This window comes from Oncorhynchus mykiss, chromosome 15 (assembly GCF_057628025.1).
Source record: "Oncorhynchus mykiss isolate SJ-2025 chromosome 15, ASM5762802v1, whole genome shotgun sequence".
Classification (NCBI taxonomy): domain Eukaryota; kingdom Metazoa; phylum Chordata; class Actinopteri; order Salmoniformes; family Salmonidae; genus Oncorhynchus; species Oncorhynchus mykiss.
The window spans coordinates 27,176,422-27,203,633 of record NC_143036.1 but is presented as its reverse complement, the minus strand read 5'-3'; the positions used below and the strand labels follow the sequence as shown (position 1 = coordinate 27,203,633).

Here is a 27,212-nt window from a genome sequence, read left to right as displayed (position 1 = left end):
GGAATATTGACATGGATGGATGGATCCCACGGTGTTTTCCTTTACCTCTCTCCATTCCTAATGTACGTGGGGGCTTGCATTTCAAGCAAATATTCAATTATTCCTCTTTATTTATACCTTCCAATTTTATTTTATTTTTTTCAAAATGGCATCTGGTACGTTCTTCACCCTCTGAGGTTCCTAGTTGTGTTAGAGAACTATATAAATAATCTTCTGAAACCATTCCTCCATTCTGTCCAACCCTGGGGAAACAACCAGAATCATATACTACCTTGCATTTCATATACTACCAATTTAATTTGTTCTATTTCTCCAAATGCAATTACACTGTATCTATTAGCAGGATCTCAGTGACTCTAGTGTCAAGATGTCTCACTGTTCAATGGAAATGACATTCCATATTCCCGGAGTAAACATTCTAACTAAGAAGTCTAATTACACAGACACGAGCCAAGGAATCTTTCCAGGCCAGTTCAGCTTTCCTTTTTCCTTTTTTAAAATTGATTTCCGTCTCGCCTGCCTTGTAACAGGGAACTCCCCTTTGGCTCTCAGGGCCAGTCAGGTCATCCAAAGGTGAAGCCGGATAGACGACCCCTGTATAAAAACTTTGGCTTATTAAATTGCCTCGAATTTAATAGTCAACAGGCTGCGTTATGCTCCCTTTTAGTGGGATAAACTAGATCCCTTGGAACAGTATCAAACAGGATGTAATCACACAATTGCATGTAAATGTTCATTTATGCTCATCATTTATGGCCATTCGATCATAAAGGATGTTGAAGTGAAGTTATTGTGGTTGTTCCTACAGACCAAACCCACTAGCGAGTCAGCGGTGAGCAGCACTGGGGACCCCATGCACCACAAACGCTCCAAGATCAAACCGGACGAGGAGCTACTCAGCCCAGGGGCCGTATGTTGCCAGGTGAATCTAACTGCTCCACCATTTATCATGCAGTCCAATGAACAGGTACTCTTATGCAGTATTAGAAAAAGGGGTATGCTTATGGTATTATATGCTACAAGACGAGATGAGGATAATGAACAGAATTGATGGTTTACTGCGTCGGCAGCCGTAGAATAGGATGTGGCGCTTGTACTGTTCAATTCTGTTCACACAACGCATAAACGGGCGTGCACACATACACACACTCAGTCATTCACTCAGACGGAGAGCTTTGGGGCCAATTATGTGACGTACTGTAAAACGATTTATTTATTTGCCTGTTTCATTCGGCTGCTTGTTCGGGCTACCGCCTCAGAAGCGATAAGCCACATTGATCTTGGCGACACCAGAAGGAAATTGTTTTCCTTTTAATCAGATGCTTAAGTGAATGGGGGAAAAATGAAAGAGAAATTAGACTGCATGTTTTCTAAAGGGCTCTCTGTGCGCTTGTGTCTGCAATGAGGCCTCTAAAGTGACTGTGCGCGTACAATAGAAGCAAGCCTGTAGACTCAGAGATCCACATTCGGTGAATGAAACTCTTTTCTCTGTTATCTCACACACTCTCTGTTTCTCTCCATCTCTCTCTGCCTTCCCCTGCCGTTGCAGGTCGGTACTAGCAGTAGGCCGAGGTGATTTTTACGAACCATAACTTTGCCAGAGAAAAACCTTGTACACCCTAGGCTCCCGTGTTACAGTCTCCAGTACTCTCCAGGCTGCCCAGTCATGTAATGTTAACGGTGACAGTGAAATATGTCTTGAGTAATGGAGCAACCTTGAGCAGGAAGTTAGGGTTAGATTCCTGAAATACTCGGCTCAGACCTGTCATAGCTCAACTCCCAACACAGAGCGGAGCTTTCAGTACTACATCTCCGCTCCCAGACTCACGTTTTACTCCCTGTGTGCTGAACAAGGCCAGATTCACACGATTACACCTGTGGAAACGCGTAACAGAATCAGCCTGGTTGGTTAGGGGAGGGTAGAGTAGGGGGAGAGAATGTTTTGGTTGTGACTGTGGACTTGACTCAAGAGTGTTGTAAGGAGGTCTGTGAAAAGCATGTGTAACCACAGCCTTTTACGTAAACATATATTTTTTTTCAGCCCAATAGGTTCCGAGCTGACATGGTCTTACTTACTGTATACAATATTTCAATTTCGGTTATTCTCTGCGCTCTAACTCTTCTCTAGTGTCTCAATGGTTAACCTCTTGGACAACCAGGTACTCTCCGGTTGTTCTCACCTGACAAAATAGAGGTGGCAGGTTAAAAAATGAATACGTTGCCTGTCAGTGAAGTGTCTTTTGATTTAGATTTATTAGCATCCCCATTAGCCGACGCCGAAGGCGACAGCTCGTCTTACTGGGGTCCGACACATAACGAAAAAGACATTACAGACAAAAGATTTTACAATTTACATACATTTAAAAAACGTGAACATGTAGTGTGTGTCCATCTATCAGTTACACATACATGTCGGTATATACACACAACAAGTAGGTCATACACTTTATTTGTTTTTTGAAACCAGGTTTGCTGTTCACTTGTGCTACATAAGATGGAAGGGAGTTCCATCCACCCATGGCTGTGTATAATACTGTACCTTTCCTTGAATTTGTTCTGGACCTGGGGACTGAAAAAAGACCCCTGGTGGCAAGTCTGGTGGGGTAAATGTGGGTGTCAGTGCTGTGTGTACATTTACTATGCAAAACAATTTGGAATTTCCAACACATACAAAGAAGTGATTCAGTCAGTCTTTCCTCAACTCTCAGACAAGGTAGACTGGCATGCATAGTATTAATATTAGCCGTCTGATTACAATGAAGAGCAAGATGTGCCGCTCTGTCCTGAGCCAGCTGCATCTTAACTAGGTCGTTCTTTTCTTTGATTGGACAATAATCAAGATAAGATTAAACAAGAGCCTGCAGGACTTGCTTTGTGGACTGTGGTGTCAAAAAAGCAGAGCATCTCTTTATTACGGATGGACTTCTGCCCATCTTCACAACCATTTAATCCACATCATTCATTACCAGATTCAGCTGAGGTCTAGAATTTAGGGAATGATTTGTACCAAATACATGCTCTTAGTTTTAGGACCAGTTTATTACTGACTGTCTATTCCAAAGCTGACTGCAACTATTTTCCGTTCAGTGACTTCATCAGCTGTGGTTGCTGATGCATATATGGTTGACTCATCATCATACATGGACACACATGCTGTGTTTAATGCAGATGGCAAGTCATAGGTAAAAATAGAAAAGAGTAGAGGGCCTAGAGAGCTGCCCTGCAGTACACCACACTTTACATATTTGACATTAGAGTGGCTTCTATTAAAGAAAACCCTCTGAGTTCTATTGGATAGATAGCTCTGAATCCTCAATATGGCAGAAGTTGAAAAGCCATAACACATACTTTTTCTTAATAACAGGTTATGGTCAATAATATCAAAGGCTGCACCAAAATCTAACAGTGCAGCTCCAACAATCTTCTTATTATCAATTTCTTTCAACCAATCATCAGTCATTTGCGTCAGTGCAGTACATGTTGAATTCCCTTCTCTAAAAATAAGTCTGAAAGACAGTTGTTAATTTGTTTACAGAGAAATAACATTGTATTTGGTCAAACACCATTCTCCCAACAATTTTCTAAGAGCTAGAAAATTAGAACCAGTTAAGGACACTTTACCACTCTTGGGTATTGGAATGACTTTGGCTTTCCTCCAAGTCTGAGGACAAAGACTTTCCTCTAGGCTTAAATATATAACAGATAGGAGTGGCTATAGAGTCATCCTTAGTAGCTTTCCATCTAAGTTGTCAATGCCAGGTTTGTCATTATTGATTGATATCAATCATTTCCCCACCTCTCCCAAACGTACTTTACAAAATTCAAACTTACAATGCTATACAATGCTATTATTAGTTTTTTATGCATGAGGTATGATGGCTCACTGTTCGTTGTTGTCATTTCCTGTCTAAGCTTACCCACTTTGCCATTGAAGTAATCATTACAATAATTGACATCAAATGGTTTTGTGATGAATGATTCGATGAAAGATGGATTTGAATGAGCCTTTCTGCCCATAATTTCATTTATAGTACTCCAAAGTTTTTCTCTATCATTCTTTATATCATTGATCTTGACTTCATAATACAGTTTCTCCTTCTTTTTGTTGAGTTTAGTCACATCATTTCTCAATTTGCAGTACGTCAGCCAGTCAGATGTCCAGCCAGATTTATTAGCCACTCCTTTTGCCCCATCTCTTTCAACCATACAGTTGTTAATTTCCTCATCAATCCATGGAGCCTTAACAGTTCTAACAGGCCGTTTCTTAACAGCTGCATGTTTATCAATAATTGGAAGAAGTAATGTAATAAATTCCTCAAGTACAGCGTCTGGATGCTCTTTGTTAATCACAACCGATCAACAAATATTTGTGACATCATCCAAATAAGAGTCACAGCAAAATATTTAGCATAATCTCTTATACACTATTTTAGGCCCCGTTTTTGGAACTTTGGCTTTCCTGGACAAAGCCACTATATAGTGATCACTGCATCCAATGGGTACGGATACAGGTTTAGATCAAGGTTCTACAGTATTAGTAAAAATGTGATCAATACATGTGGATGATTTTGTTCCTGTGTTTATAGACACACTGGTAGGTTGATTAATAATCTGAACCAGATTACAGGCACTGGTTACAGTGAGAAGCTTCCTCTTAAGTGGATAGCTTGATGAAACCAGTCAATATTCAGGTCCTCATGAAATTAGATCTCTCTGTTTACATCACATACACTATCAAGCAATTTACACATATTATTTAGACACTGACTGTTAGCATTTGGTGGCCTATAGCAACACCAAAAAATAAAAAGCTTTAGATGTGCAAGGTGAACCTGCAATCACAACACTTCAATAACACTTGACATAAGATCTTCTCTAAGCATTACAGGGATATGGCTCTGAATATATACAGCAGCACCTCCACCATAAGCATTCTTCTATAGATGTTATATCCTTGTATTGCTACTGCTGTATCTTCAAAGAAATGATCTGAGTATCAGAAATGGCTAATATATGAATGTTATCTGATGTTACCAAGTTATTGATTTCACAAACCTTATTTCGCTACATGTAATATGGGCTATTTTCAGCCCTTTACTGGGTATCTCATCAGAGATAGACATAATATGGAAAAGCGCAAACCAAGCAAGAGAAACGTACGTACATTCAGTTGTCCATTAATCAGTGTGTGTGTGTGTGTGTGTGTGTGTGTGTGTGTGTGTGTGTGTGTGTGTGTGTGTGTGTGTGTGCGCTATGGGGCTGAAGCTACAAACCCATAGGCTTGGCACTCTCATCCCTTCCAGGCTTTTGGGAGGGAGGGTGGACAATGAGCCTGTCTCTGGCAGCTTTCATGGCTGGGATAAGTTATTTCCTCTTCTGGCGCACAGCTTCAGGATTGTCCTTGTTGAGGAAGATGTACATTCCTCTCAAGTTCTTGGCTCTTTCCAGAACAGTTACCTTGTCCTTGAACCTCAGGAACTTGACCACTATCGGAATGGGCCTGTTATCTGGGCCGGTGGTTATCTGGGCCGTTTTCCAGTCCTGTGGGTGCGTTCCACCTCAATCATCCTGTGGTCTCATGTGGAGATTGTGCATTTCCATCCACAACAATGTTGTTCCGCCTTGATTGTCCCTTGAGATAATGTGATTTCTCCGTCATTGTGAACATGGATTCCCATACAGAACTGATGTCCTCTCTTAATGACTTACAGATTACTTTCACCTTGCCGTTCTCCTGTTTAAACTCATCAAGCTGAACCTGGGAGGACTTTGTTCAGGTCCTGGATTTCTCTGGTCAGGTCATCCATTATTTTATTAGTTGACTCCAGCAGAATTTAGACACAACACACAACAGCTATTTTCTTGTTGTTGTAACAACTGTTTGTAGAACTCTTTTTGTTAGTTTAAAAGATCCTTCACCTGTGATACAGAGACACCACTGTCCTCAACGTTACTCCTGTCCGGCTTTGGTCTTTGTCATAGTAGCAACGTAGGTTACGCCGTTACTCCTAGCAGTTCCAGACAGGGCAGGTCACAGGGAAGATTGAAAACAACAACAACAACAAACATCAGGGATCTCGACAGCCACAAGGCCGGGACAATCTGCGTTCCCAGCCACAATGGCTAAACGCATCACGGGCTGCGTTCTAAACCTCAAGGAAAACACCACTAGCTTGATAGGCATCTAGCTAGCAGCTAGGCTAGACCCAGCCTTGGTCAGCAGGATCACTGGACAGATAGTGGCGGTCCCAGCAACTGATGCCAACCGTGTCGCTGTAGCTAGCTAGGAACCAAACTTTTTCAATAGACTTTAAAAATTATTTATTTTTTCTCTCATTTTATTCAACTGTTACCATGCATGCACCTGCAAAAAAGATAGCTCAGATGTGCGAGTGCCTTTGGAATTTTTAAACTTTCCAAAACAACATACTTTCCAAAACAACAAACCGAGCTCTCCCTCGTTCCACGTTCAACAAGAAGTGACGCGAGTGGGGAAATCTGTCCTCGCTGTAGCACGATCAGTGTTTGGTTATTGTAACACGATCAGTGTTTGGTTATTGTAGCACGATCAGTGTTTGGTTATTGTAGCACGATCAGTGTTTGGTTATTGTAACACGATCAGTGTTTGGTTATTGTAGCACGATCAGTGTTTGGTTATTGTAACACGATCAGTGTTTGGTTATAGTAACACGATCAGTGTGTGGTTATTGTAGCACGATCAGTGTTGGGTCACTACTGTAAAACAGTCCGTTTTGGGCCCTCTTTTGTAACTCTGTTGTGTTTCTGTACTGTAGGACCATCCTGATGGGATGACTCTTGTGAAGGAGGAAGGGGACAAGGACGACAGCAAGCAGGAGCCAGAGGTGGTGTACGAGACCAACTGCCACTGGGAGAGCTGCCACCGGGAGTTTGACACCCAGGAGCAGCTAGTACATGTGAGTACCTGGTCATTCAGTATTGAAGCCTTCAATTCCAGGAGGCAGAATCAATAGGAGACTATGGCGTCTGGTTTTGCGATACTAACTCTGTCAATTTCAAGTTCAAAACGTTATGACACATTTAGAATGCAGATACTGTGCAAATAATAGAGCAGTAAGTAGGACACCCGGTTTAGAAGTGCATTTTAGGAGCCCCCTCCTCCAAGTCAACTGGTCCTATAGTTCTCCTGGACTTCTGTCCCCAGTCATAACACCCTCTCCACACTCTGGTCCAGCAGCCTCCCCCTGTATGTCACCATGTTCAGTGTTCAGTGCAGAGTGCTCTGCAGCCTACAGGCGTTGAGTAATGCCCTTGCCGGATTCCAGATTGGTTTCGGGGACGATGGTTAATGGGCTCAAAGGCTGCCGAGCACGTCTCTGTTGTGCTACGACACTAACTGATTTGGCCGGCACTGACTAGACTAAATCCTGCACAACCAGGCCGTGAGCCTCTGTTCTGTACTGTCTACACGTCTGTACCGTATTGACTGTAATATACTCCCCCCATCTGTCATACAGCTCCTCACACTGCCCAGGACTCTCATCCTGTAGAGCCTGAGGGCCTATTCTTAACCCAACTATTAATGATATTGCTGATGCCGTTGGTGTTGGTCTGGTCTCCCCTGTGACCCGACTGTGTGCTACTTACCACTAGGCCAACTGAGAGGGGAGATTTGACTTCACTCTCAGTGTTTGATACATGAGAGCTGGAGCTGAGGGGCTGATGGTGAGAAGGAAGCCACCGTGGTGTCCCTTTTAACTACATGTATCTTCAAGCACACACACACACACACACACACACACACACCAACCACCCCCATCAGCACACATCTGATAGATAGCTCCCCAGCTCTCCACGGCTGTCTATCCCGGCGTCTGACATTGCAATCCGCGGCCGCGGCGGTAACCCCTATCTATAATTGATATCCTCAGCGCGGAATGGGCTGCCTCCCGCGTTTGAAGGGCTCTGCTCAAAGGTTGAGGATCTTGACAAGTTCTTGCCCCTGTTTCCGGGGGGCAGGGCGATTTGGGCCGGGGTGAGGGCGGTGCATCATACTGGGTAAGAGCTTGTTCACTCTAGTTTTAATTCCACCGGGTGAACATCTGTTTTACCCTAACAATGTCCACTCTCCACACACTAACTACCCTAACAATGTCCACTCTCCACACACTAACTACCCTAACAATGTCCACTCTCCACACACTAACTACCCTAACAATGTTTACTCTCCACATACTAACTACCCTAACAATGTCCACTTTCCACACACTAACTACCCTAACAATGTCCACTCTCCACACACTAACTACCCTAACAATGTTCACTCTCCACACACTAACTACCCTAACAATGTCCACTCTCCACACACTAACTACCCTAACAATGTCCACTCTCCACACACTAACTACCCTAACAATGTCCACTCTCCACACACTAACTACCCTAACAATGTCCACTCTCCATACTCTAACTACCTTGACAATGCCCACTCTCCACACACTAACTACCCTGACAATGTCCACTCTCCACACACTAACTACCCTGACAATGTCCACTTTCCACACACTAACTACCCTAACAATGTCCACTCTCCACACACTAACTACCCTAACAATGTTCACTCTCCACACACTAACTACCCTAACAATGTCCACTCTCCACACACTAACTACCCTAACAATGTCCACTCTCCACACACAAACTACCCTAACAATGTCCACTCTCCACACACTAACTATCCTAACAATGTCCACTCTCCACACACTAACTACCCTGACAATGTCCACTCTCCACACACTAACTACCCTAACAGTGTCCACTCTCCACACACTAACTACCCTGACAATGTCCACTCTCCACACACAAACTACCCTAACAATGTCCACTCTCCACACACTAACTATCCTAACAATGTCCACTCTCCACACACTAACTACCCTGACAATGTCCACTCTCCACACACTAACTACCCTAACAGTGTCCACTCTCCACACACTAACTACCCTGACAATGTCCACTCTCCACACACTAACTACCCTGACAATGTCCACTCTCCACACACTAACTACCCTGACAATGTCCACTCTCCACACACTAACTACCCTAACAGTGTCCACTCTCCACACACTAACTACCCTGACAATGTCCACTCTCCACACACTAACTACCCTGACAATGTCCACTCTCCACACACTAACTACCCTAACAATGTCCACTCTCCACACACTAACTACCCTAACAATGTCCACTCTCCACACACTAACTACCCTAACAATGTCCACTCTCCACACACTAACTACCCTGACCTCGCGTAGGTTTCACTGCTGTGCATCTGAGAAGACATACTGCTCCATGTCAGGAAATAGTCAACACATCCTCATTGTCTTTTCCCCTTGCAAGTTCACTCTTTTCACACTTTTCTCTCTCCGTCATTGTATTTTATTTCTCATTTTATGTGCCCATGCAGATAGGGTTAGCCGGGACATGCTAATGAAACTATTTTCCTAGTGAACCCCTCCCCTCAAATTCAGCAAGCGGGGGAGAAAACCCTCTTATCTCCAACCCTCCCCCTCCTCACCCCCACCCCCTTCAGTAATAGGATAAGTATAGTATTTGGACCACAGTGTCTCTCCTCTAATGCTGGGGGGGGGGGGGGGTTCATACAGCCAAACAATGGGATATCCCTTCCCCCTTTATTTAAGCTCATCTTATAGAATGGTTATGGAGTAAAGTAATAGAATATGCCTCCAGCCTGGCTTTGATTGGTAGTGTGAGGTAAAGTTAACAACATAGTTTTCAGTTCTGATACATTTGGAATTGTTTGATTGTTTTCTATCGATTGTTCTTTGTCAATAGTCTGATATTAGGCAAAAACTCTAAATTAAACTGCTATCTGAAGCAAGTGAGGCAAGTTATACACTTCAAAACTACTATTTGAAGTGTTAAAAAAGTGATGGTTACGAAGATGAAGATGAATTGGAATTCAAATCCGCCGTACACCACCCTCATTGCTTTCCACCTTGGTTCAAAAGCGGCTCCTGTCGCGCTCCTGATGCACATTTTTACACTCTACAAATGCACTGGCGCCAGGACACGCTGTGCCCGTTCCTTTATCATCCGCGTTTAAGCGCTCTCGGTGCCGCTGATAAGATAAACATCGCATCTACGCAATTTAGCTCACTTATCTGGCCTACCCAGTCAGCAAAAGCGAGGCGGGTGTCAATTTTCAGTTGCTGTATTTATTTAATTTCTTTCTCCCTCCCTCTCTCTCTCTCTCTCTATCACTTATTTCAACTCTGCCTCTCAACATCGACCTCCCTTCCCCCACTTCACCCTCCTCAAACTCCAATACCTTTTTTTAGCATCACTCTCACGCTCACGCTCCCGCTCGTTTTCTCTCCTTTTCCTCTGTACCCTCCGAGGGAGCACTTTTAAAGATAAGCGGTTGGTGCTGGATTCTTTAATGTCTCTGTCTGAGATGTTTGGGGGGTTTTGAACTGGGGTGTCTTTGGAGAGATGTTGCACAGTCTAAGTGGGTGGGTGGGGGGAAAGGTTCTCAAATGGGTTGACCCTGAGCTGGGTTGTGTGTGTACCTGCATGTTGAAAGTAGCAGTCAACTTCGACCCCCCCCCTCCCCCTATTCTGGGTCATCTCCCTAGGTGGCGTTGTAATGTCCTTGCTCTTAGATGGAGATGGCATGATGTTAGCGTTAGCTCCCCTGTTAGCTCCCCCAGTATACAACCATGCTATAAGGCGGTGGTTGCAGCCTGCGTGCCTCCCCGGTGTTGAAGGGAGATAAAGTTGGGCTCAGTCAGAATGCGGCCCCCTCTCCGCCTGCTGGCGCAGCCCTTTAATTGGTAAAATGCAGATTCTTTTTTGATCAGGAGAAGGATTAGGCACCTTATCTGTCTGGAGTATCTTACTCCAAGATGAAAAGGCTGTGCTGAATTACACATGCCAGTTCTAAACCCCCCCTCCCTCCTCCACTCCCTCACTCTCTCCCTCCCTCCATCCCTCCATATCCCTCCCTCCCTTGCCTCTTTTCCCCAATTTTTTCTTTCTTTGCACAAAGCACTTCAGCAATTGACATCACAAAAGAGCATATGATTTATTAGGCTCTGTTTGATAAAGCTAAACGGTGTTGCGGGTCCCACAGCTTAGTGAAATTGCCTTGTAAACAGGCCCTATTTTCATGCACGCTTACATTCTAATGTATGTCCCAGAAAGAGTTTGATAAGGATGCACTGTGGATAGATTTTGAAGTGGTTGGGGAAAATGGAGGAAAGTGGTGAAGTATTGATGGGATTCTGTGTATCTGGTGTGTTTATGTGTATGCATTGTGTAGCTATAATACATGCACAGCACATTCTCCAGGGTTAAATCAACACCAAGTGTTACGTTTAACACTGAAAGTGTGGACCCGTATAGACACTGGAACAGTGTTACATTAACACTTCCCTTAGTATAATGCCTTATTTGCATATTTCCCATGGTGCCTTGCCTTTCAAGTGACTTGTAGAGATACCACCATCCATTTTCAGTCCTTTGGAATTCACCAAGATCCTAAGCGAGTATGTTAACATTAAAATGTAATTCTTTAACACAATACAATATGTATTTTATAAGGCCTTATTTTGAGGGCCTAGATTTACCCTAATACAGTGGCCTAAAATGCATGGTTTACAGGCCACAGCAGGCCTGCAAGTCACATTATACTGGCTTGCAAAGTGACGTGTAAATCCTATTGGAATCTAGTGATGTTACGTTTGATACTGGAGCTCTGAGGCATGCGTCGAAATTGCTAAGCAGCTAACTTCGAAGCAGTGCGCGTATCACTTTATCAGAAGTACGTCATCTATGACGTCCGACACTTCGTTTGATCAAGTGCTTTTTCCAAAATGTGAGATCCCACTGATTTCGATGTGTTTCCGGTGCTTTCTTCGATGCTGCTTTCAAACACTGACACTGCTTTCAAACACTGACCTCTCCTGGATACCGTACTTGTTAGGATTTTTGTACTTGTTGTTCCACCTGACCGGTAGCTTAGCAGGTAGCATAGGGAACTACGGAACATTCAGGGACAGATATGAGGTCGAATCCCGTTGAAGTCACACTATTTCAAAAATACAGGTATTCATTTGTTTTATTTAGTATAGTATAAGCTTCTGTCTTAAGCATCCTAAATAGTGCCATAGATTCTGTTTTTGAAAAATAGTCAACTTGAAGGCAAAAAAGGGAAGCATGAAGTAAGATGCAAACCTGCTAATCCAACTGATTGTAGGCTATTAAAGCCAACGACTTGCCGCTGCGCCATGGTGTTTTGTAAAATCAGTGGAGGGAAAAAAATCTGATAATCACACGTTGCTATTTATTGCTGACCAGAAGATGTCACTAATTGTGAACAGATAAGGAAGCTCTGAGTAATGAACTTATTTTCCACAACATTGGCTGGAAAGCCTCAATACTTCAGGAAGCCTCATTTCCCCATCACGTTTGGAAATCAGCCAGAGAGGGGATAGCCAACCTTTGTAATTTGTCATTTGTCATTTGTAGCTACAGCCTGCATTCAGAATGACTCCCAGGGTTGGGAAGGCTATGATATAAGACTACCTAAACCAATTGGAACAACCATTTCCGTAACGGGTGCAATAAATCCAAGTAACATATTAGTTTAGAAAATGTATGTAATTTATATTTCAGTAGCAAAATATGAATGAACCAATCAATGTACAAAGCATAGATATTGAAACAAACAGTTCTAAAAAAAATCAACCTACAATAGAGCATGCTGGGAAATATGATAATGGTGGGCATGTTTTTGGTTATTAACACCAACACTGGGGTTATTTTACACCAATGAGGGTTAATTTAACACTTGCAGTGTTAATTGTTCTGTTACACTGAAAAATCAACACTAGGTAACGCTAGCCAATTTGCTCTGTAGGTGTAAATCCATGAAATGATCTGGAGTGAGTGAAAATAATAAATAATAAAATTTCCTTTGAGTATATTCTGTACCTGTCCTATGAAAATTATGCATATCAAATTATGTGTGTGTGTTTTTATGTCAACGTGTTATATCAGTGTGTTATACACTAACATTGATACGTCACTCTATACCTGTAAGCGTATGTGTACTGTGTGTGTGTGTGTGTGCGTGCATGCGTACGTGCGCGTGCGTGCGTGTGCACTCTGTGCTCATCCCAGCCCGCGCCTGTGTCTCCCTCTGCCCCTCTTACTCCTGAATCCATCTCAGTGGCCAATAAGCTGCCAGGGTGAAGATGAATAACCCGCTTGTGTGCTGCCGCCACCGCAGCTATCAGCCCCAGTTTGTCCATTACGCAGGGTCCAACACGTCCTGTCTGTCCATCCGCTCAGCATTGAGATTATTGATTCAATACAAATTGCCATTAGATCATGACCATTAGGGTCGTCTGCGGCCCGGGCCCCTCTCTGTCAGCGCCGGGCCCCATGCATCACATCCGTCAACGGCCCCTGGTCATTTGTACGGGCTGGCGGGAGGGGTTGGGGGGGGTTGAGGGGGAACAGGGGAGCGGGTGCCAACAGCACAACAACACTGAGGTGCTCCCATCCCTCCCATTGCACTCAGCTAGGGGATATGGAACGGCGCGCGACGCAGACTGATCGCTTGCCACAGGGATTCCCTCACAGAGACGGAGGGGAAAGGGAGGGGAAGGAGTGAGGAGCGGTTTTGTGACAGGAGGAGGGAAGATCAATCTAAGGGAAAACGAATGTCCACGGCTCTCAATCTCCAACCCCCCAATCGTTTTCTCTCTGGGATTATAATTTTTTTGTCACTCCAAAAATGTAAACGTGTCAGGTTGAAATGAATGGAGGACCCTTGTTGATACGTAAAGTCAATTGGAGCCGGAACTTAACGATTGCATTGTGTAACGGATTGATGTAGTTGGACTCTGAGAGCAGAACAGGGCAGGAAAGTGCATGTGGCTGGTGAAGAGATGGCAGTTTTAGCGCACTTGTTCTGTCATCATATTGCCTGTGTAGGACACCCCTGGCTCCCACTACATAAGGGGTTAGTTAAGTGCAATTTTTCTGGGTCTCGAGGGCCCATGGGGGCCTTTCTCTTGAAGTAAGGTCCGACTTCATAGGGTTCTGTCTGTTTAGGGGTACATCCCTTCCTTTGATGGGAACAAAAGTCTGTGACGGTGCCCTGGTCAGGACCCCACAGGCTTGAGTGTTGGGTCACAGACTGGACAGGGGGAGGGGCTGCTGGCTGGGGACAATGCTACCTTTGTCTGGACACACACACCCACACAGGCGCACACACACACACAGGCGCACACACACACACAGGCGCACACACACACACACACACACACACACACACACACACACACACACACACACACACACACACACACACACACACACACACACACACACACACACACACACACACACATACACACACACACACACACACACACACACACACACTGCCCTGACTTCTTGGGAGTGTCTTTATAAGTATGTGGGTTCTTCAGTACAGTAGTTGAAGAGGCAGGACAGGCTGCCTTTGTGTCATAAAGTGGAATGGGAGGATGAACTCCCCTCCCTCTGCACCTCTTTACCTCTAACACTCAACTGACTCCCCCTTCTTTCTCTTATTCTTGTCTTCTGCTGTTCTCCTCCTGTTGTTTGGTTGCTCAAAATGTGTTACAAGACAACACAAAGATACTCTAACAATGACTTGTTTCTCCCAGACGTTTAAGATCTCTCAAAGTCAAGTCTCTATTTATCCCCCTGTTTCTTTCCCATCCCCCTAAGGCAGAGGTCTCTCTCCCCGTCTCTGCTCAGGAATGTAATAAGACAGGTTCCTTTTGGTCAGGATATTGTGTCTGTCTCCCTTGGTTTAAATTGCTCTCGGAAAGGCCCTTCAGAGGCCACCACACTACACTGTTGTCTTTGTGAGAGGGCCAGATGTTGACTTCATCCCCGGAGGATTCCAAGTCTGTGTGCCTTTTTTTTTCTTCTTCTCTTTGTCTTTACTCTCTTATCCCCCTTTAACCGTCCACTTACCCCTTTTTACTGGTCAGTGTGTAAGACAGACAGAGAGAGACAGACAGAGACAGACAGAGAGACAGAGAGAGAGAGTTTAGAGAGGGAGGGATGAGGCGAGAGAGAGGAGGTGAGAGAGGGAAGAGGAGGTGAGAGAGAGAGAGGAGGTGAGAGAGAGAAACCAGGGCTGTGTCGTGCTCACTAGATATAATGCTTTGCTGGAGATGTAAAGCTCTGGCATTTGAGACACTTTGAGTGAACTTTAGGTCCCCCCCCAAGCCTCAGATTGGAAGTTGCCACGGCAGCACAACTGTCAGCACTTGTCACGGAGGGGCAGGAGCCCCCATGTGATGGGAAGTGACAGGGTTTTATTTGAAAAGCCTGTTCAGATCGGACACTGAGACTCACGAGTCTCCCCTTTATTCCTCAGAGTACAAATTTGAATGGAAGAAAAGGGAATGGAGAGAGAGAATATGAAACAATGGGAAAAGATAGAAAGTTAGAGAGAGAAAAAATGATTGGGGAAACAATGATGGATGATAACACTGAAAAGAAAGCTAAGAAAATAAATGATGAGGAAGGAACTTCAGTAGGGATTTACTGGACTTGGCACAAAGTAAATAAGTCTCTGTCAACTGTGGGATTTAGTCCTTATTTTGAATGTTCCTTTTCCATTAAATACGTGGTTTCCCTGCTCTGTCATGTGTATACATACATAATAACAGAAAGAGTTCCCTTTCTCCAACTGCCGTTATTTGCTTCCTACTGCTTCGTTCTCTGTAACACTCAGAGGATGTGAGTTGAGCAGTCGGATTTCCCGCTCATCGCTCGTGGACTCCTGAGCGCTCCGGCGCTCGAAGTCTTTTCCAACTGCTGCGCTAAAACTGCCGCTTCAAAATTATTTTAATAAACATGAAAAGGTGATTGTAAGAAGCTCTCATTTCAAATAGGCTACATGTCATATTAAACAGCATATAAACACTCTAAATAGGTCAGGAGCCAGACAGGGAGCCTAAGAAGAACAGACATGAATTATTTAGGCTATATTATTTCAATTATTTCAAGGCTATAGCCTACAAAGAAATATATTGTGACGCATTTTCAAGTGCAATACAACGGGCTTGTATGGATTCGGGGACATTAAGCACTAAATAACATTTTGTTGTATTAATTCATCACAGTCTATAAATTGTCATCATAGGCTGTGACTTACTTAGAATTAAATACAAATTAAACAAAAAAATGCCTTATTAGGCAGTCTACATTTTTAGAAACACGAGTTTGGCCAGTCTGTGGCTTCAGGATCATGAGATGGTGCCTGGAGAGCAGACCAACAGCGGAGGATATCCTCTCCTCACTTGCAGAGCCACTGAGGATGCTAAACACCCTTTTGGCCACTCTTGCCAGGCTGGACAGGGATTCAGGGTTTTCTTTATTTATTTATATATATATATATATGTAGGCCCGGAAGGTTTTTAGGCAAAATAACCCAATCAAAATGGAAAGCTCCTTGAAAATTGGAATATGCCAGGCCTATTGGGCCAAAATCAATTATGGCCTATTGTATAGATAATATAACATACATGAAGGACACTTTTAAGAGATGTGAATTTTAGTTTATAAATACTTTGCTAAAATGACACACTTAGTTATCTAGCCACCTCATTCCTTTATTTTAGCATGTGCACATAGTAAGTACACCATCATGCTTTTGGGATTCCCGTCTTTTCAGATTCCACAATGACCCTCTCTTGCTCTTGGTCCTCACCTTGATTTTGCACCTGGGTTTTTTTAATCAGTTTTCTGAAAAGATTTAGCGAACTCCATGACAGTAGCTAAAGCAAGGGGCTGTAACAACACACAAGTAGACGTGAGTGCTACTGGAGCGAAATTGGACAAGGCGAGAAGGCCGATGCTCCACGCTCCAGTCAAATTAGGAACGCTCTGCTCCATGCTCTGCTCACATACTCTGGTAACACTGCACTTATTCTGGGTCCCTTGGCCCCCTTGTGGTGCTCGCCAGTCACTACACGTCTGGTTAAAGCAGCTTCTCTACAGACAAAATACTGTTGACTCCTACCGGTCTTGATTCATAATGAATAACGAATCAACTGAATCATAATGCATATATTGAATCATAACAAATCACATTGAATCCAGATTGACTTGTGATTGACCTCTTTTTCGGATGACTGCCTTGCCTGGTTCACCAATTACTTTGCAGACAGAGTTCAGTGTGTCAAATCGGAGGGCATGCTGTCCGGTCCTCTGGCAGTCTCTATGGGGGTGCCACAGGGTTCAATTCTCGGGCCGACTCTTTTCTCTGTATATATCAATGATGTTTCTCATGCTGCGGGCGATTCCCTGATCCACCTCTACGCAGACGACACCATTCTATATACTTCCGGCCCGTCCTTGGACACTGTGCTATCTAACCTCCAAACGAGCTTCAATGCCATACAGCACTCCTTCCGTGGCCTCCAACTGCTCTTAAACGCTAGTAAAACCAAATGCATGCTTTTCAACCGTTCGCTGCCTGCACCCGCACGCCTGACCAGCATCACCACCCTGGATGGTTCCGACCTTGAATATGTGGACATCTATAAGTACCTAGGTGTCTGGCTAGACTCTAAACTCTCCTTCCAGACCCATATCAAACATCTCCAATCGAAAATCAAATCAAGAGTCGGCTTTCTATTCCGCAACAAAGCCTCCTTTACTCACGCCGCCAAACTTACCCTAGTAAAACTGACTATCCTACCGATCCTCGACTTCGGCGACGTCATCTACAAAATTGCTTCCAACACTCTACTCAGCAAACTGGATGCAGTTTATCACAGTGCCATCCGTTTTGTCACTAAAGCACCTTATACCACCCACCACTGCGACTTGTATGCTCTAGTCGGCTGGCCCTCGCTACATATTCGTCGCCAGACCCACTGGCTCCAGGTCATCTACAAGTCCATGCTAGGTAAAGCTCCGCCTTATCTCAGTTCACTGGTTACGATGGCAACACCCATCCGTAGCACGCGCTCCAGCAGGTGTATCTCACTGATCATCCCTAAAGCCAACACCTCATTTGGCCGCCTTTCGTTCCAGTTCTCTGCTGCCTGTGACTGGAACGAATTGCAAAAATCGCTGAAGTTGGAGACTTTTATCTCCCTCACCAACTTCAAACATCTGCTATCTGAGCAGCTAACCGATCGCTGCAGCTGTACATAGTCTATTGGTAAATAGCCCACCCATTTTCACCTACCTCATCCCCATACTGTTTTTATTTATTTATTTTTATTTTTCTGCTCTTTTGCACACCAATATCTCTACCTGTACATAACCATCTGATCATTTATCACTCCAGTGTTAATCTGCATAATTGTAATTATTTGCCTACCTCATGCCTTTTGCACACAATGTATATATAGACTCCCCTTTTTTTCTACTGTGTTATTGACTTGTTAATTGTTTACTCCATGTGTAACTCTGTGTTGTCTGTTCACACTGCTATGCCTTATCTTGGCCAGGTCGCAGTTGCAAATGAGAACTTGTTCTCAACTAGCCTACCTGGTTAAATAAAGGTGAAATAAAAAAAAAAAATAAAAAAAAAAAACCTCTGCTTGTTTCCTCTCTCAGCACATCAACAACGACCACATCCACGGGGAGAAGAAGGAGTTTGTGTGTCACTGGGATGAATGTTCTCGGGAACAGAAGCCCTTTAAGGCCCAGTACATGCTGGTGGTCCACATGAGGAGACACACCGGGGAGAAACCACACAGATGCACCGTGAGAACGCTCCCACAACACTCCCACAATGTTTATTTTACATCATGGGCTTAGATATGGGAATACATAAAGAGTTAGCTGTTGTTAGATGGTTGTGGGTATGTGATGATGGTGCATCCTTACATTTAATAAACAATCTGTCACACTTCTACCTTCGTCAGTTATATATATGGTTGAGGTTAACTGGTCTCGGCCAGGAGGAAGCATTAGAGCTGTGTTTGATGAGTGTGTGGGTTCCGACTCCTCATCGCTCTCTTTTCTCATTCTTCTTCTTCTTCTTCGCAGTTTGAGGGATGTCCCAAGGCCTACTCTCGCCTGGAGAACCTGAAGACTCATTTGCGCTCCCACACCGGAGAGAAGCCGTACGTCTGTGAACACGAGGGCTGCAACAAGGCCTTCTCCAACGCCTCCGACAGAGCCAAGCACCAGAACCGCACACACTCCAACGAGGTACACACACACACACACACGCACGCACGCACGCACGCACGCACGCACGCAAACACACAGGTTTACTCACACACACACACACACACACACACACACACACACACACACACACACACACACACACACACACACACGCAAACACACAGGTTCACACACACACACACACACACACACACACACACACACACACACACACACACACACATTCACACACATTCACACACACACACAGCGCGCACACACACAGCTCAGCAACAAGTTATCTCCGTACGCCACTGACTGTATATGTGTATGCGGTTCATTGCTGGAGGCCTTTAGAAACAGAAGCATCCTGTCACTGGCCCCATCTGTTCTCCTCTCTCCTTCCAGAACATAGAATTAAATAGAACCGTATACTAACATAATATCCTATACTAATAATATAATGCAATATAATGTATCTCTATGTTCCAGAAACCCTACGTGTGTAAGATCCCTGGCTGCACCAAACGCTACACGGACCCCAGCTCCCTACGCAAGCACGTAAAGACCGTGCACGGGCCAGAGGCGCACGTGACCAAGAAGCAGCGCAGCGACGCCTTCCCACGTCCCCCGCCGCAGTCCCGAGAGGGGGGCAACGGACAGGGCCGGTCGCCGGGGCAACTAGGGGGATACGCAGACCAAAGGGAGTACAACCACGCTACCTCGAAACAGGACGAATGTCTGCAGGTCAAGTCCATCAAGACGGAGAAGCCTATGGTGAGCCCCTCTCTGAGGGCACACTGTAACATACACTGCATGATGGGATAACCCGAGAAATATAATTACTGCTGTTGGTTCACCCATCACGGAATGGTAAATTGGATGGGGATTGCCCGATTTAGTAATTATATTTCTATGGGGATAGCAGGCCATCTATCTGAAATGTCACCTTAATAGGTTCTAACGATGCTCTACTGGGTGGACAAAACATTAAGGACACCTGCTCAAGTGAAAGCTATGATCATTTAATGTTGTTAAATCCACTGAGATCAGTATAGATAAAGGGGAGAAGATTGGTTAAACAAGGATTTTTAAGCCCTGACACAATTGAGACATGGATTGTGTCTGTGCCATTCAGAGGGTGAATGGGCAAGACAGTGATTTAAGTGCCTTTGAACGGGGTATGGTAGTAGATGCCAGGCGCACTGATTTGTGTCAAAGGACATCCAGCCAACTTGACACAAATGTGGGAAGCATTGGAGTCAACATGGGCCAGCATCCCTGTGGAACACTTTCGACACTTTGTAGAATCCAGGAAGAGTAGCTGCTGCTTTTACAACAGCTAATGGGGATCCTAATAAAATACCAAATACCCTGACGAATTGAGGCTGTTGTGAGGGTAAAAGGGGGGGGGGGGGGGTGCAACTAAATGGTGTTCCTAATGTTTGGTATACTCAGTATATATTCACTTTAACTCTAACCATGTACTATACCATGATGCTCACTTAAACCGAACATGATTACTGGGACGTCAGCCAGGGACGTGTACAGCACATGGGTTTTACGTGTGATCTAACCTCTTACGAATAACACTATAACAAATGAATGTTTTCTTTTGTCCAATGCGCCGTGCTTTGCTCTTCCCTTTCTCTCTCTCTCTCTCTCTCTCTCTCTCTCTCTCTATGGACAGTGGGTAATCAGGTGAGATAGGTGTCCCTTCATGTTGCCATATTGCATTTGTAAAAACCCTCGTGCCTCATTCACCTTGTTATTAACATCCTTTCAGTAGCCATTTCATTCAAAATGAGTCTGTTTACCTTTTATCCTCCTCCCTTGTGGCATCATCATTTAGCTCATTAGACGTCTTTAGAAAACTGTCCACGGTCACGGCCGCTACGTCTTTTTCTCTCTTTTACACACTTCACATTGCAATGTGGCAATGAGAAATCTTCATTCTCATCAAAACGTTTTCTTATTTTGGAGAGCAAAAGTGAAATACCTTGGGGCAGAACTAAGTGTATTTCCAACATTGTTTATGTGTATTAAAAGTATTCCCAACACTGCCGGGGGCTCTATTGTGCAGCCGAATGCATTTGGTGGAGTCTGGACCATTCAAACTACAGGAAAGGAATGTCTCGCTTTGCAGTTTTGCACCGTGCCAAAAAGTGAATATTTTTCTCTTCACTGATCTCCATTTTGGGTAAATCAGAGTAAACAACCCAATTAGGCCTTAGTTAGGCTGAAAAGAAGCCTTTGTCCACCCCCACCCCCTTGTCTGAAAATAGTCTATATCCCACTACCTTCACAGGAGTGTTTGTTATAGTCTGGACCGGTCCATTGGACGACACACAGGGGAGGCGTTACTCACGCTTCCGTGATTCAGTTGACGTTGTTTACAAAACAGAAGACATTGGACAAACCAATGGACAAACCGTGCTCTGTGTTCATGTCTACTGCTGCAATGACAGTTAAATGCAAACCTGGTCTGTAGATATGAAGGTGGTAGGTCATGCCCGGACTCAATGAATTAATATGACCAATCACAATCAGAAATGCCATTGTGTTGTTGTTTACTCCTGTGGAAAGCATGTCCCAGGCAGCTGCATCACATGGTGTCATCGTGTGTTTTAATCATATTTCGCAGACCTTTGAGAAAATGAACGTGTTCTCAGTGTGTCACGTGTACTTGGTAATAATCGATTCTACTTCTTCTCATCTTTTACTTGATCCTCCCTATACCCTTACACCCGCCCCCCACACAGACGTCTCAGCCAAGCCCTGGCGGTCAGTCTACATGCAGCAGTGACCAGTCCCCCATCAGCGCCTATCCCAGCCATGGAGTCCAGCTTGCTGTGAGGGGAGGGGTGGTGGGACTGGGCGAGGGGCCGGGAGAGGAAGACGAGGAGCTGGAGGAGGAGGAGGGTTTGGAGGAGTTGGAGGGGGGCCGTGACGCCCCCATAATGGACTCCACGGTGTCGACAGCCACGGCGGCTACGTTGGCGCTGCAGGCGAGGAGGAACGTGGGCCGGCCCATGAGATGGATGGAGCACATGAAGATGGAGAGGCTGAAGCAGGTGAATGGAGGAGGAGGAGCCCTTATGCCCAGGGTGGGCCCCCTGTCCCCCACACCGCCACCCAAGGGACCTGCCGTGCTGGGTAAGGATCCACCATGCTCATATCCACCACCCTGTCTGTCCTGGTCCTCTGAGGCCATGCTTATGTTACACAAAGAATAATAGTGTTTCATTACAGAGACTTCGGCTGAGAAGTGTGTTTTACTCCATGGACATTCAATATCAGTATTAAACATCCCTGAACACTGTAAAGGCCAATAGATATGTACAATAATATTGACACTAGTATTGGGTTGTGAAAAGAACTCCAAATGTCTCAGCAGATCGCGGTTTGATTACCTGGAATTTCCCTCCCTGCAGATCGGACTTGAATTCACAGGCTTAACAAATGTTCCGCTGGAAATCAGAATCAAACCCATATCATATCACATCATATATCACATCAGTGATTAGAGCATGTAATAGAATTTCATGGCCAAACTGTGTTTGTGAGAAGGTTGCATCTGTCTGAGGGATCTCTCCTCACTTATATTGTGTTCATCTTTCTCTCTCTCCACACTCTCTCTTTCTCCCCCTCTTTCTCTGTTTCCCCCCCACATACACTTCCACCGCCCCTCCTTTTCCCTTCCACCCTCTGTCTCTTTCTCTCTCTCTTTTCCTCTCTCCCCGTCTTCCCTCGCTCTCTCACTCCCCCCCTCTCTCTCAGGTTCATGCCTGGGCAGGTTATCCCAGCCTCCTCCTCGTCCCGAGCTGGGTAGCACAGAGCTGACGGTGCTCAGCCTGCTCCGCGGCATCGAGCACGGTGACCGGCGGGACAGCAGTGGCAGCGCCACCAGCTCGGCCTACCTGAGCAGCAGCCGGCGCTCCTCGGGCATCTCTCCGTGCTTCTCGTCACGGCGCTCCAGCCAGGCGTCCCAGAGCGAGGCGGCCAACACCCCTGGTCACCACCGCCGCCACCACAACCTTAGCTCCACCGACTCCTATGACCCCATCTCCACTGATGCCTCACGCCGTTCCAGCGAGGCCAGCCAGTGCGGGGGAGGAGGTGGAGTGTTTGTGGGTGGAGGGTGGGCGGGCGTCGGGGGAGGCTCCAAGGGTATGCTCAACCTCACGCCGGCGCAGCACTACCACCTGAAGGCCAAGTACGCTGCTGCCACGGGCGGCCCACCCCCCACTCCGCTGCCCAACATGGAGCGCATGAGCCTGAAGACCCGCATGGCCATGATGGGCGATGGCCAAGACGGATGTGGAGGCAACCACGCGCTGCCCCCACTGGTCAGGCCGCGCCGCTGCAGCGACGGCAGCACCACCAATGGGTACGGGGGCCACTGCGGGTACCGAGACTACCGGCGTAGGGGCTATTACCCCGGCGAGGGCCCGGGGAACGGCCCGGACCGGAGGGCTAGCGACCCTGTGCGGACCCAGCCTCAGCAAACCCACCCGGAGTTCCTCGGGCTGCCCCAGGTCCAGCGCTTCAGCAGCCTTAACAACATCCACCCACTTCCCCCTCTAGCAGGCCTCCAGCATCCCACGGCAGAGGGCCGCAGCTTCAGCCTGCAGAACTACACACGCTCAGAGGGGAATCTCCAGAGAGGGGGCCTGCTTTCCTCTCCCTGCCCCCCCAGTATCATGGAGCATGCGGCCCTGGAGGCCCTGGCTATGGAGGAGGAGGGAGCCCTGCTGCTGGGGGATGAGGACATGCTGCCTGACGACCTGGTGCAGTACCTCCGCTCACAGGACCAGGCAGACTCCTACAACAACCACATGGAGAACCATGTGGCTGGGGACAACGGCCATCTCCCTGGAGGGGAGTTACAGGACCAGGGCCCAGGGCTGAACCAGTGCATCCACAGTCTCCAGCAGCGCCACCAACAGCAGCAGGGACTGGAGAGAGAGGGCCCCAGTAAAGACGGCATGCCCATTCAGTGGAACGAGGTCAGCTCAGGGAGTGCTGAGAGGTCTCCCCAGAGGCAGCCCCAGGTCCAGGCCCAGCAGAGGTGTGGCCGATGGGCCGCCACAGAGCAGCACCAAGGTCTGGGTGCCGGTTCATCATTCGGGAGGTTTGGGAACATGGTGGTGCAGCAGCAACAACAGACAGTTACTACCAGAGACTTCCAGAACCACTGTGCCCAGCCAGGCCAGCCCCAACCCCTATGCAGAGTCAATGGCGGGGTGAAGCTAGAGGCGACCACCCACTCCTGCATGGAGATGAGAGGGAACGGCCACAACCCCACACACACTTTCAGCCGGCCTGACTTCTCCCAGATCTCTGTGAGGCCTCTGCCCCAGGGCTACAGCCAGCAGCAGTACCAGACCCAGAACCATGGAATCTCCAGGCAGATTGGAGACAACCTGCTCCTCAGCCGGGCCTCCGTGGACAGCCTCTCACAGGCCCCAGCGCTCCACCACCACCCCCAAGCCCCCGCCCCCCGCCTGCAGCAGGCCAACAGCAGCTATAGGCACCCCGCCAGACCACAGCAGTACCTGAATGCCCAACAGAGCACCACCAACGGTAGCCATGTAAACCTTACCCAGCAGAACCTCACCCAGCAGCAGCAGAGTCTGAGGAACCAAGCCAGTCACTGCTCCCTGGCCCACCAGGTGTCCGGGCTGAAGCTGGAGGCTCCCGACCAGGGCTACCTGGACCAGAGCTTCAGCGACCAGGCTGTGTGCTTTGACCCGCTGGAGACCAAGACCTCGTCTTTCTCTCCAATGGAGGAGCAGTGTCTGCTGGAGACCATGAACGAGCAGGTGGGGCTAGGCGGGGACTCCTCGGTCGTGGCCTCCCTCCTCTCCCCGGTGGCTGACCAGGTGACAAGCACGGTGGACAGCCGCGCGGGCGGCTTGGTCAACGTGCTAGACAACGTGTTGCCGCTGGATTTCGGAGCCATGATAGAGGACGTGCGGGTGGGCTATGACCAGGGTAGTCTGGTGTCGGGGGTGATCAGCCCCTCCATCTTCCAGGGCATGTCCCGGAACTCGTCCCGCCTCACCACGCCCCGGGTCTCCGCCACCTTCCACAGCACCGCGGGCATGATGCCCTCCAACCTCAGTAACATGGCCATCGGGGACATGAGCTCCCTGCTCACCACCCTCGCCGAGGAGAGCAAGTTCCTAGCCATCATGCAGTAACTCTCCCTCCTTCCTTTGCTCCATCCCTCCCTCCCGTTGGTGAAAGGAAGTAGAGGAAAAAACTGACGCATGTAAAGAACAGAGGGGAAAAGGTGGCGGCGCTTAAGACAAAGTGACAGATTACGAGTTTATTATACTTACATAGTGCACCCCGAAACAAATTTGTTGCCAATCAGATTTATTTTGTAAAAGTGTCATCCCCTCCCTTCTGAGACAGGGGATGTGACAAAAAGTATATATAGATATATTCCTTTTCTGGAATGAAGGCTATTTTTGGAAGCCCTTCCCTTTGTATTACGATGGTGAGCAAGTGAGGCCTCTGACGGCCTCTCTGGTCTCGTCCCTTTGAAACAGTATTCTGTGTATCGTCGCTGTTTTTTTTGTTTTTCTTTGCTGTACACTGTTGGTATAAATGCATGTTGTATTCAAGGTCAAACATAAACACTGTCTTTATAAGTACGTAGACTAGCACGTGCCAAGTATCTAATCCTATTGGATGTGCCATTTACCATTATGGTACAACGGATGCCCATGGCGTTATCCTTCTATAATGACTTGCTTTATAAAATGATATTTACACCTTTGCTATTGTCATTTTGTTCGTATGTTACTTTTGCGAATATGTAAATGTTAGTGTTTCTCAGTGCTTCTACCAAGTCTTACCAATTGATGGTGTGTGTTTGACAGAGTATTACAAATAATATGGTATTGAGCCCACGTTTAAAAGGACCAGCCTTCAAAGTCTTAGAATTCACACAAGCGTCATAAGTAGCTCTTCAATTCATACTCCAATTGCTTGATTTTACATTGTCCGTAATGGTACTCACAGGTGTATATAACAATGTTTTTTTTTGTATATTTTCTTTGTGAGAATCAGATTCTCGCTGTCAGATCCAACAGATCCATTAATTCTAAGAGTAGCACATGATTCACAGACCAAAAGTGTAGCGTTTGTATGTTCTGTTAGTTTTTATCCATTATATTTGACCATTTTAGAAATCTGATTCTGATGTCTATTAGACATTCAAATAGTGGATAATCCATATTCTATTCTCCAAAGTAGTACAGCACCGTATGTCTTGCCACTATGGAGTGCAGCGACTTTTTCAACAGTGTTAGTATCACCTTACAGTCTCACATGACAGTGTGTACAGTATATTAAATTGTTTCCTTATTCTTCAGTGGCAAAGCAATGAGGTACGGAATCGTTTTGGTGTTTTTTGGTACTTGTCTTTTTTAGCTGTGCATCAATGGTGTTTTGTTTTGAAAGAGGTAAGAATTCATTCCCTTGTCAAAGGAGACCAGAGGGAATGGCCATGAGGGTATGTGCCTTAAAATCTGCCTGTCGGAAAAGAAAAAGATCACTGCCAATCTTCCATTGTTAATTATGAAAAAAAATACACATGCTAAGTGTTTTGTGAGACCTGTAAAATGTACATAAACATTTATATTAAAAAAAATGATTATTGAAAAGGTCAAGATGTGTAAAATGCATCTTTAGTTTTTTTTTTTTTCCACATTTTCTTGCCTTTTTGTGTTTTTATACCTGTAAATACATTATTCTTTCTGTAGGTTTAGCTCAGATATGAGGATGAGGCACGAGGGGCCAATAAAGAAATTACTCTTAAAGCAGGGATTCCCAGACCCTGCTTCTAGTCCAGGCAGATTTGGCTCTGAATGGTGCACGTAGTGCTCAGCACTGCCCGTCTGCCAGAAGAGCCACTTTGCTATTTTATAACTGACCACAAATGTTTGTATGGTTTTAATAAAAAAAAGGAAATTATATTTAAAGTCTCC

The 27,212-nt window shown here is 46.0% G+C and overlaps 1 protein-coding gene across 2 annotated transcripts in view; it reads left to right on the top strand.

Annotated features, from left to right (window-relative positions):
• Window positions 1–27,200, top strand: part of LOC110489888 (transcription activator GLI3) — a 130,254-nt gene extending 103,054 nt beyond the window's left edge. For both annotated transcript variants that reach the window (XM_090199702.1, XM_021562848.3), the window contains exons 9-15: window positions 809–922; window positions 6,795–6,935; window positions 18,649–18,798; window positions 19,084–19,248; window positions 19,702–19,986; window positions 21,972–22,365; window positions 22,990–27,200. In XM_090199702.1, the coding sequence (XP_090055828.1) occupies window positions 809–922; window positions 6,795–6,935; window positions 18,649–18,798; window positions 19,084–19,248; window positions 19,702–19,986; window positions 21,972–22,365; window positions 22,990–25,415 (3,675 nt within the window). In that variant the 3' untranslated portion in view covers window positions 25,416–27,200. The remainder of the gene's footprint in view (window positions 1–808; window positions 923–6,794; window positions 6,936–18,648; window positions 18,799–19,083; window positions 19,249–19,701; window positions 19,987–21,971; window positions 22,366–22,989) is intronic.
• Window positions 27,201–27,212: the final 12 nt, after the last annotated feature.